The 10998-nt window shown below is 55.4% G+C and overlaps 5 protein-coding genes across 5 annotated transcripts; 3 read left to right on the top strand and 2 right to left on the bottom strand.

Annotated features, from left to right (window-relative positions):
- Nucleotides 1-56: 56 nt before the first annotated feature.
- On the bottom strand, nucleotides 57-1538 carry POSPLADRAFT_1032077 (hypothetical protein; the record flags this gene model as incomplete). Its single annotated transcript, XM_024476825.1, has 8 exons — nucleotides 57-465; nucleotides 520-560; nucleotides 612-679; nucleotides 736-755; nucleotides 812-920; nucleotides 1049-1079; nucleotides 1111-1266; nucleotides 1323-1538. 8 exons carry the CDS (start codon nucleotides 1536-1538, stop codon nucleotides 57-59), a joined length of 1050 nt encoding a protein of 349 aa, XP_024342051.1.
- Nucleotides 1539-2669: 1131 nt separating this feature from the next.
- POSPLADRAFT_1135590 (hypothetical protein) lies at nucleotides 2670-3550 on the top strand (the record flags this gene model as incomplete). Its single annotated transcript, XM_024484594.1, has 4 exons — nucleotides 2670-2794; nucleotides 2849-2984; nucleotides 3033-3139; nucleotides 3181-3550. 4 exons carry the CDS (start codon nucleotides 2670-2672, stop codon nucleotides 3548-3550), a joined length of 738 nt encoding a protein of 245 aa, XP_024342050.1.
- Nucleotides 3551-3667: 117 nt separating this feature from the next.
- Nucleotides 3668-4290, bottom strand: POSPLADRAFT_1065158 (hypothetical protein). The gene is made up of 2 exons (XM_024481909.1): nucleotides 3874-4290; nucleotides 3668-3803 (listed from the first exon to the last, which is right to left on the bottom strand). Exon 1 carries the CDS (start codon nucleotides 4251-4253, stop codon nucleotides 3882-3884), a length of 372 nt encoding a protein of 123 aa, XP_024342049.1. The 5' UTR covers nucleotides 4254-4290; the 3' UTR covers nucleotides 3668-3803; nucleotides 3874-3881.
- A 331-nt stretch (nucleotides 4291-4621) lies between these two features.
- Nucleotides 4622-7746, top strand: POSPLADRAFT_1032074 (hypothetical protein; the record flags this gene model as incomplete). The annotated part of the gene is made up of 7 exons (XM_024476824.1): nucleotides 4622-5245; nucleotides 5299-5934; nucleotides 5996-6739; nucleotides 6797-6994; nucleotides 7059-7210; nucleotides 7270-7398; nucleotides 7455-7746. The coding sequence occupies 7 exons, from the start codon at nucleotides 4622-4624 to the stop codon at nucleotides 7744-7746; spliced, it is 2775 nt and encodes a 924-aa protein (XP_024342048.1).
- A 431-nt stretch (nucleotides 7747-8177) lies between these two features.
- On the top strand, nucleotides 8178-10793 carry POSPLADRAFT_1069328 (hypothetical protein). Its single transcript, XM_024482340.1, has 6 exons — nucleotides 8178-8292; nucleotides 8346-8590; nucleotides 8653-9000; nucleotides 9050-9354; nucleotides 9410-9807; nucleotides 9866-10793. Exons 1-6 carry the CDS (start codon nucleotides 8229-8231, stop codon nucleotides 10618-10620), a joined length of 2115 nt encoding a protein of 704 aa, XP_024342047.1. The 5' UTR covers nucleotides 8178-8228; the 3' UTR covers nucleotides 10621-10793.
- The last annotated feature ends 205 nt before the right edge of the window (nucleotides 10794-10998 follow it).

Here is a 10998-nt window from a genome sequence, read left to right as displayed (position 1 = left end):
TACGCGTGCGCGCCGCTAGAAGATAACGCAGGCGACCCGAGGCGCTAGGCCACGCCTCACACCGCCTCGCCGTAGCCGTCATCGCCGACCATGTACTTCTCGCTTGCTGCGGACGCCGGCGTGCTGTCGCGCACGCGATCGACCACCTGCGTGACGTTCACCGTGAGCACGCGGAGCGGGTACTGCGGCGCGAAGGGGTCGCCGCGCCCGCCGGGGGACGGGAGCTGCGAAAAGCGCGACTGGTACGAGAACGGGCGCGGGGAGTGCGGGGCGGTGAGGACCGCGCCGCCTCCGCTGTACGACGCGGAATGGCTGGAGAGGATCGCTTGCTGCGCCCAGCCGAGCGAGACGCGGAGGTTGATGAGCATGAAGGCGATGCCGGAGATGGAGCTCCAGAGGTCGATCGCGGTGAACTGGACGTTGTTATGCGTTTGGTATGTGATTAAGAAGACGAGGTTCCACGCGCTGCGAGGCTCGTGTGAAGGGACGTGGGCGCAAACGAGTAGTCAGAAGACTCACGTAGATATGAAGGCGCTCTCTACAATGATTGCCAATGCACCCTAAGTGACCGTTACCAAGGATTTCAGCGAAGACTGTTGAGCACGGCATACCAGTATGTTGCCGCCGCCATAGCTCTTCGTCCGTACAGTAGTGCGCCAGACCTTCCAAGAGATGAAGACTGACAGCGCACGAATCAGTGGGTGAATGCAGTCTCTTTGGCCAGAAGCGCCATACCAGTGCAGTACATGTTTGTCCTGATGACGAGCGCATCATCAGTCAAAGCGAGAAAAGTTGGATTGATGAGACATACGCAAACGTAAAAACACAGTCACTTGTAATCCATCTGCCAGCCAGGCTCGTCCAGACATCCTCACTGAAGGTGTAGAGAGAGAACTGCCAGGCCACGCCTGCGCCAGTGACTTGAAAACACATCATATTATCATAAAATTGCTCATAGGAAATGGTCTAGGTCACCGTACCTATCAGAGCAAGCCAAGTACATATAGGGAATATCACGATCCACTTGTTATATGCCCAGATAACATACAGACGGTAAATCTGTGTTTTGCATTTAGGACCTAGCCGCGAACGAAGAGAATTAGAGCTTACAATCATAGCATCGGATGTCGCCAACGTCCCCACGAGAAGGGCAGACTTGACTACCTCCGAGGGTAATGCTAAATTGGCATAGATGTACAGTGGGTTTGACCCTCCCTGGTAGTTCACAAACGCGTCGAATAAACGTAGGACGGTACATATCCAATGCTGGTCCGCAATATTGGGTTAGACACAGAGTACGCGGACGATACTGACAGACGTACCCCAGTAACTGTACAGAAGATGACGTGCGCGGCTATGAACATTGGTGCGCGAAGGATGGAGTATGAGGCGGCTCCCGCCGCCACAAGCTTGCGGTGACCTTGAGACAAAAGGAGAAAGGTCGAGCTGACGTAGAGGGTGAGGAATATGCCATAGAGAAGGCTCTCCAAGCACACGGTCGCCAGGTTGACAGAAATGAATGAGGGTTGGTACACCATGGCGGGGTCACCTGCAGCCCAAGATGGCGGAAGAGCAGGGTCAGGGCATAAGGGTGCGTGCCGTCAAGTCCGTCCTATCATATGTATGGGAAAGCGCCGTGCTGTCGAAGCAGAAAAAATGTTCCGCGGGAGATGGCAGTGATCCTTCCGGACGCTAGAGCCGTAACAAACGGTGTCTGGTGCAGAAAACTGTCATGAGAGACCAGGGTAGAGATAAGCACAGCAAGCTTCTATCCGCCGCTTGTGGGACATAGCGACTTGTTGTGCGGTCTGTTCTGGCTGTAACATGCGGTGTGGGATCAGACGGTCGACATGTGTCCTCAACCTGTGGCACAGCACAACGCCGAGCGTGGTGGATCGGCGTCTGTTACGATCTCACCATCACCCGATCATTCCCATCAATTCGATAGATCTCGTAGATATCGTCCCTTCCGTCAGTACAAGTCTCGTAGTATTGCGTCGCGTAAGGTGTCCACACCGGGCAGGTGTACAGAGTATGTCCCTCGCCCCGCACTGACACTCGCGAGTATTCACCAACACTGACCCGTTCGCTCCTTATCTTGGAGGCACACTATCATCGCTGCTGCATTCTTAGGGGCCACAGCCATCCTCCACTTCGAATCGTGTGCTATTTATAACTGCACAATCGTTCCATACAGCCAGGAATAGATTCGTCAAGTAGGCATCTCGGCGGCCAGTCTATCCACTTATAGCCGTTGGAGTGAGACAGGCTTGAATGCCTCCAAAAAGATTGACCGCGTCATAGTAAACAGCATCAGGCTCAGGACCTGGTTTGCAGCACGCCGCTCCCGGCTCGATCATTTACGTCATCCACAGCTACAGCATCATCAAGGTATATACCAAATTCTATATTCACGCCCCTCAGAGAATTTGTACTTGACATATTTTTACTGCAAAGCAATATACGAATGTTGCTGTAGGACGCTGTAGCCAGCTCCAACTGTCATCGGAACTGGCCGGCTGGCAGAGAAGTGCGCGTCCACAGTTAAGGATGCAATAGCTGGAGACATGATGCCTCATCGACGTCATAGCCACACTTCTTGAGGACGAGTATATGAAGGGACGCCGCTGACTGCATCCACCTACCTCTCAGAAACAAGCCTCACCACAATGGACAACGACACTAAAGCATCTCTTTACCACTCTAAGCCCTACATGGCGGCTGCGAGCGCCATGACAACCTTCAAGCCGATAAACGCAATCCACCAGCATCTCTGTGCATTCCACGAGTACTCGTGCGTATCTCTGTTGGGCCGCGGATGAGCTAGGCTTACGTACACTGTGCACAGGCAAGACCGTACAAGACACCTCGAAGCACATCATTACTGCACGCATCTCACCCATGAATTCCACCAATGCATCATCTACGACTCCGACCAGCCAAACGCTAAGCTCATCGGCATCGAATATATTGTCTCGGAGAAGGTCAGTACTATACAGTTAGCCGATGCACGCGCTGACCGAGCGAAACAGATCTTCGATTCCTTACCTGCCGAAGAGAAACGATACTGGCACTCCCACAAATACGAAGTGGAGAGCGGGTATCTGCAGATGCAGGCCAATAGCCTTGTTCCAGGCGCGTGGCTTCAAGTCATACGCAGAAACGCATTCGCTGAAGCAGATGGTTTTATTCAGGCGCCGTGACCGATATCGCAGAACAGCCCGCGATCCTCGAGATCCACAAGACATACGGCAAGACCATCCATACTTGGCCGGTTGACATCTCGCCAGATCTTCCACTCGGCCCACCCAACCTTATGGTCTCATACACGGGCGAGGGACAAGGTCCTCCTCCGGAGATGATCAAAGCGCGCGACGAGAAGTGTGGAATGGACACGCAGGCAAAGAGAAAGCTGCGCGCAAGCTACCTGCCAGAGTATGAGGTGCGAGCGGAGGCAGACCAATGGGAAAAGACCGGTAAGGGCATTGTGTTCGAGGCGAAGGAGGTCCCCTTCAAGCCTTACGATGGGCCGGGTAGTACGCAGGTTTGAGAGTTGGAATACAGACTTGTAGCCTTAGAACTGCCAGTACTATCGAACAATGATCACGCATCTGTCTTCAGGCCCAGATGAAACCGGATCTAAGAGTGATTTGGCCTATTTCAAATTGCAATAGACAAAAAGCAGCCTTGAATTTGACATAGAGCACACATTCTTTCTACTCGAGGCGCAGCCGAACGACGAGATTGGATGAATTCACGAGATAGACGCGCATACGGGTGCCGCAACATGTGTCTGCCCCATACTGTATGCCAGTGAAAATGAGCAAATCGGGCGCTGAACGTCACGGACGTCAAGTGCGTGGCAGAGCGTACCTAGATCTTTACAGCCCGCATGCAGATATGTTCACTTGTGTAGCTACCGCCTCCAAGCGACCCAGCGACTGTGCCTGTCCGTTCGTCAGCACGTCAAACGCTTCCTCGGCGATGTTGAACCCTTGGTCGGTGTAGTCGATGGCTAGAACGGTGATCCTGTTTCCCTGGTACGAGAGCTCCCAGCACGATCCGCATTCGCCAGAGCCGTAGGGTGTCACGACCGCCGCGCCGCCAATGAACGGGAAGTCTGGCAGCGAGCCGAAGGTGTCGTATCCGAGGCTCTCAAGCTGGCTGGAGCAGGCAACAGTGGAAAGCGAGGCAGAGCAGTTGTCGTAGACCGTGTCATAAGAGACAGGGACAGTTGCTTGAGCGCGGACCATGAATTGGAAGCGACCCGCTAGCAGGCCGGCAGCAGCGATCATTAGGGCGTGCATGGTAAAGCGAGTTGACTGGTTGGCTGCGTAGTGCGAGAAGGGTGTGAAGGGTAGACGTTGCGAGTTCGACCATTCTTATAAAGCGTCTGGTTTGCATTTGAGTCTGGACGAGACAAGACACATAGAGATTCTGACTGGAGCGTGGATTGACTGGCAGATTCACAGGGGAATTAAGCACCGCTCTGCATAGTAAGGTTGCGGATGTATGCGCCTAGTCCCTCTGGACCGGCACCGCGCGAGGCAGAAAACGTGAGGTGGCCTTGTGAGGGCATGGCGGGAGGAGGCCAGCCGAATTGACGCGCAGGTCGATCATCATGGCGGACCTCTCCCATCTCTCCCGCACACTCCGCCTCGTCCTCGAGTCCGCACCCGAGGCACCGTCCCTCACCACCCTCCTCGCCCTCGTCGACAGCTTTGTCCTCCAGGTCGCAAACTCACCCAGCCCAGGTCCCCTACTGAGCGCTCTCGAGGATGAGCTGCAGGAAATCTGCGACTCGGTCGTCGAGCTCGACCAGAGGGAGGTCTTTCTCGCCGTCCTGTACCACCTCCAGCCCATCCTGCCGCCCGCGTCGCTGATCGAGCGGTGGTTCGACCTCATCCTGCGCCGAGCGCTGCGTGAGCCGCGCCTGCCCCGGCCGGCGCTGGACCACGCGAAGGAGCTCATCATTGCCGCCCTCGACTCCTGTACGCACACGGACATTGGCGCGAAGGACGCGTCGGAGGAGGAGCGCGAGAAGGAGCGCGAGAGGCAGCGCGAGAAGGTGGGCGAGTTCAGGCGCCGGCTGATGGACCTGTATCTCCTGGACGCCTATAACGAGAGCTCAGGTGAGGATGTCATCGAGTGGGCGGCACTTGATGGGGACGAGCGGGGTACCAAGGCAAGCTGGAAGAACAACTTAGAGGATGTGCTCGTGAAGGGCGGTCTGGAGAGGCCGCAGGTATGTCCTCGTAACTCAAGCTCTAAGCGGCGTGCCTCACTCGGACGGTCTAGGATTTCCTGACAGAAGTGTACCACTGCTTCTCCTCCCCATCGTCGCGCCTTCAGCTACTCATTCTTCTCAATGTCTACACGTCCCAACCCGGGTTCACTGAAGTTGCTTCGATCCTGGCTGGGCACCGACTTATGACATGCCTGCTGCACTCCCTACTCTTCGATGGCTCCTCAACCGCTGCAAACATAGCACTCACAGTGATTACTAAACTCTTGCCCATTGTCGCCGTCAAAGCCTGCGAAGACCTGAAGGGCTTGCTCCCGCTCCTGCTCGCCGTCCTCGCGCGCATCATATGCTGGCGGGAACGCGAGCTGCCTGTCCCCGCAATGGAATCGCTGGACGGAGAGACTGTGAGCGATGTAGAAGACAATGCTGACACGCAGAGTCTCGCGTTCGTCCTGGATATTCGAGAGGACCTCGAGTGGACGCGTCTGGAGCAGACATTCGCATGCGGCGCATCGTCTGCGCCCTCTGCACACCGGTATTTCACGCATCTGTACTACCTGTTCCCGTGTAACACCCTCCGCTTCCTGCGCCATCCTATACAGTACATGAAGGACAGTGAGCTCGAGAGCCCGTACAATGTCGGATGGGAGGACGCGCTAGACGAGGATCAAATTCGAAGCAGGAGCGAGGTGAGGTTTGACGTGAATACTCTGCATTGCATGCGGAATGTTAATACAATCACGCTTGTAGCCGCTGATGCGTGGGCACGTCCTGCATCCCCTCTTGATCTGGCGCACACCTGCTGAGGAGCTGTCGAAGCCCGATTTCTGGACACAATATGACATCGCGCGCATCGTCGGCGACTGCACGATGCTTGACGTGCGCAATACTGCGCTCGGCATGCAGCAGCGCACGCCCACCGTGCTCTCCACGGACCCGGAGCCCGCTTCCGCCCCGCTCTCTAGCTCCGCCCTTGCGACCCCGCTCGGCCCGCAGTCGCTGGGCACGTCCACGGTCTCCTCGCCGACCGTCCGGCCCGTCGACCTGTCCTCGGGGAAGCCGCAGGTGTCGCTGCAGGACATGATCGAGACGTCCATCGCGCTTCGATCAGGTTTGGACGTCGAGATCGTGCAGCCCGCGCCCGCGTGGTCCTCCGGCGCGGTCGCCTCCTCGTCAAACGTGCGGCCGCCTTCCGTTTTCACCATGGACACTGCGGCGCCGGAGCACCGCAGCACGTCGCCACCGACCTCGATTGGGGACGCTGCTTCGGTGCGCCCGGGGTCCATAGGCGGTGTGTCGGTGGCGGGAGCGGGCGGGGACCATGTGCCGGTGCAGATGGTACAGGCACTCGCGGGCCTGCAGCGGGAGGTGCTGCTTCTGCGGAACGAGCTCAACTTCGAGCTGTGGAACGCGCGGGAGAACGTGAAGCACATCGGGCGGCTGTACCAGGACCGCGTGCTGTCGAAGACGGCTGAGATGGAGCGGCAAGGGCTCGTGGGTGTCCCTTTGTTCGTCTGTGGGCGTGGTGAGGCTCATCGTATTTGACTGCAGCACAACAAGCTTCGGGAGTACAAGCAGGAGATCGGGCGGCTGCAGCGCGAGCTGAAGGAGCACAAGAACCATGCGACGCATACGAAAAATCAATACGAGGACTGGAATCGCAAAATGCAGGATAAGCTGAAAGAGTCGAGGGAGGAGCGCAAGAAGCGTGAGGCGAATACGACGAAATTGAGCGCGGAGAAGAAGGATGTGCAGGCGAGTTGAAGTGCATGCAGATCATGAAGGGACCGCTAACGCCGGAACTGCTATACAGGCAGCGTTTGTAGAGCAGGGCAAACAGCTTGCCGAGTCGGTCCAGAAGGTGTTCTTGCTCGAGACTCAGATCAAGGAGAACGCGCATAAGGTCGATCGACTGCGTGACTATGAGAAGCAAATCGACCAGTTGATCAAGCTTCAGCAGCTCTGGTATGTTAAAACGTGTGCTGACTCGTGGCCACAGATCTAACTGTTGATTCCATCATCAGGGAGATGGACGTGCAGAAGCTCAACGATCAGGCAGAATATTTGCAGGTCGTCACGAGCAAATACAAGAAGATGGAGATCAGACTCGAGACCTACGAAAAGACGCACACCGAAATGGATACGGCCATGCGGTTAGTTGCTTTTTTTGTTGCAATGTAGAATTCGCATTAAGCATTTTTATACGCAGAAACTATCAGCACGAAATCGAGGCGTCACGAGCACACCTCGCGCTCGCGCAAAGGGAAGGCGCGCGCAAAGCGAGCATCATCGCGAAGCAGTCGACGGCAGGCGCAGAGATCGCGAAGCTCACACGAGATAACCAGCGACTGCGCGATGAGAACTCGGAACTGAGGGACGAGATAGAGAAGTTGAAGGAGATGGTGGAAATCCTGAAGGCACGGAGTGAGAGGGGACGGGCGGTGGCGCGGACAGGGTCGCTGCCGGTGGGGATGATAGGAAGCAGTGCGGCTGAGACTTGAAAAAAACCGGACCAAGAGCTACTGTAGTTTACACAGCCTGTATTTGCTAGTTTGTTTCTTTGTGTATGACCGCCACCATCGCCGAATTTGATGTTCGGATGTGTCCGATGATTGCAAGGAGCTGCGAGTTCGTACGGCAAATATTCTTATGGGGTCTCTGCGAGCACGCCGTCTTTGATGAAACGTTCTTGTACAAAGTACTTATTGCCTACGAGCGGCGGGGCAAGACACTGTCGAAATACATGAAGGGCCCAGTGGCTCGGCGGATAGACGCCAATGTGGTAGACGCCTGAAGGAAGGGGATGGAAGGGGATGGAATGACAGGGAACGCCGGGCTGCAGCTGCTCGAAAGCGGATCGAAGATTCGAGAACGAGACCCCTCAAAGGGTACATAAAGCGACCTTTTCTCTTTCGCCTCCCCAGCTGCTCCAGCTTCATCTACCACCTCGTTTACATACCCCTCTACTCACCGTCCCGCTAAAATGGCCCAAACCGAGAGCTTCGGCTTCCAGGCCGAGATCAGCCAGCTTCTGGACCTGATCATCAGTGAGTTATCCCGTCTCTTGTGCGTGTACGCGTCCTCATAACGCCCTATGCAGACACTTTCTACTCCAACAAGGAGATCTTCCTTCGTGAACTTATCTCCAACGCATCTGACGCCCTCGACAAGATTCGCTATGCGTCCCTTACCGACCCCTCCGTCCTTGACACTGGCAAGGACCTCCACATTCGTATCATCCCAGACAAGGAGAACAAGATCCTCTCCATCCGCGACACTGGTATTGGTATGACCAAGGCCGACATGGTTAACAACCTCGGTACGATCGCCAAGTCCGGCACGAAGGCAAGTCGACGATCATCCGGAATTTTCACGCATGCACATGCTAATCATGCCATTGTATACAGGGCTTCATGGAGGCGCTGAGCTCTGGTGCCGACATTTCCATGATTGGCCAGTTCGGTGTCGGTTTCTACTCTGCGTACCTCGTCGCCGAGCGTGTTCAGGTCATCTCAAAACACAACGATGACGAGCAGTACATCTGGGAGTCCGCTGCTGGCGGTACCTTCACCATCACCCTCGACACCGAGAATCCCCCTCTCGGTCGTGGCTCTGAGATCCGTCTCTACCTCAAGGAGGACCAGCTTGAGTATATCGAGGAGAAGAGGATCAAGGACATCGTCAAGAAGCACTCCGAGTTCATCTCCTACCCCATTCAGTTGGCGGTTGTGAAGGAGGTGGAGAAGGCAAGTGGCGTTTGTTTATTACGAGGCTCTGGATTTGTCGTTGACCTATCCGCTACAGGAGGTTGAGGACGACGAGGAGGAGGTCAAGGAGGAGGACGAGTCCGAGGACAAGCCTAAGATTGAGGAGGTCGATGACGAGGACAAGCCCAAGAAGACGAAAAAGATCAAGGAGAAGGAGATCCAGAACGAGGAGCTCAACAAGACGAAGCCTATCTGGACGCGCAACCCTCAGGACATCACCGCCGAGGAGTACGCCGCTTTCTACAAGAGCTTGACGAACGACTGGGAAGAGCATCTCGCCGTGAAGCACTTCTCCGTTGAGGGTCAGCTCGAGTTCAAGGCTATCCTTTTCATTCCGAAGCGGTAAGTCAAATTGGGCTGTTGTGCATGCCAATAGTTGCTGACATTGACATTGTAGTGCGCCCTTCGACCTCTTCGAGACCAAGAAGAAGCGCAACAACATCAAGCTTTACGTTCGCCGCGTCTTCATCATGGACGATTGCGAGGACCTTATTCCTGAGTACCTCAACTTCGTCAAGGGTATCGTCGACTCCGAGGATCTCCCGCTCAACATTTCGCGAGAGACACTCCAGCAGAACAAGATCCTTAAGGTTATCCGCAAGAACCTCGTCAAGAAGTGCCTTGACCTCTTCGCCGAGATCGCTGAGGACAAGGACAACTTCAACAAGTTCTACGAGTCATTCGGCAAGAACATCAAGCTCGGTATCCACGAGGATGCACAAAACCGCAGCAAGCTTGCTGAGTACCTCCGCTTCTACTCGACGAAGTCGACGGAGGAGCAGACGTCGTTGGGAGGTAAGTACACTGTCTTCTCGGCAGGTGTGAGGATTGATGCTGATCGCCTTCTCATCAGACTACATCACGCGTATGCCTGAGGTCCAGAAGAACATCTACTACCTTACTGGCGAATCGCTCTCGTCCGTCAAGGACTCACCGTTCCTTGAGGTTCTCAAGAAGAAGGGCTTCGAAGTCCTGCTGCTCGTTGACCCCATCGATGAATACGCCATCACGCAGCTCAAGGAGTTCGATGGCCACAAGCTCATTTGTGTTTCGAAGGAGGGCCTCGAGCTCGAGGAGACTGAGGAAGAGAAGAAGGAGCGCGAGGAGGAGGCGACTCAGTTTGAGGATCTCTGCAAGGCCGTCAAGGACGCACTTGGCGATAAGGTCGAGAAGGTCGTCGTTTCGAACCGTATCGCCGACTCGCCCTGCGTGCTCGTTACCGGGCAGTTCGGCTGGTCGTCGAACATGGAGCGCATCATGAAGGCGCAGGCACTGCGCGACTCGTCGATGTCGTCATACATGGCCTCGAAGAAGACGCTCGAGCTCAACCCGCACAACGCGATCGTCAAGGAGCTCAAGAAGAAGGTCGCAGAGGACAAGGCTGACAAGTCCGTGCGCGACCTGACGTACCTGCTCTTCGAGACCGCGCTGCTCACCTCTGGCTTCTCGCTTGACGACCCGACGTCGTTCGCGAAGCGCATTCACCGTATGATCTCGCTCGGCCTCGATGTTGACGAGGAGGAGTCAGCGCCTGCGCCCTCGTCCAGCGTGGAGGCTGCACCAGTAGAGGAGGTCGTGTCCGCGTCTGCGATGGAGGAGATCGACTAGATCGGCGGCGTAGATGTGCTTGGTGACTTGCTGTAGCTGTTTCTCCTTTCTGTGTATTATTGCTCTGGGTTTGCTGTCATCGCATCTTACGACTACATCAATGTTACTCATAGTGTACATAGTACCCGTAGCGTCAAAACCAATATCCTTGCATCTCGTTCTGCTATGCGTCTAGTGGTTGATTTGACGTGGTAAGTTCTGCGACTGAACCTTCGTCGGGTTGTGCGATTCAGTATTCATACACGCAACCCAGCCCGAGAAACACTGAGAGCTCCACCATCATTTCCTTAAGGATGGAGAACAGCCTATGAATACATTGATTATTCGCAATTAGATGTACACAGCCGACACATCTAATACTGTACCGGAACCAAGGAA

Source organism: Postia placenta (assembly GCF_002117355.1).
Source record: "Postia placenta MAD-698-R-SB12 unplaced genomic scaffold POSPLAscaffold_3, whole genome shotgun sequence".
Taxonomy (NCBI): domain Eukaryota; kingdom Fungi; phylum Basidiomycota; class Agaricomycetes; order Polyporales; family Adustoporiaceae; genus Rhodonia; species Rhodonia placenta.
Note: the sequence above shows the minus strand (reverse complement) of the source record. Positions and strands in the feature narration are given on the sequence as shown.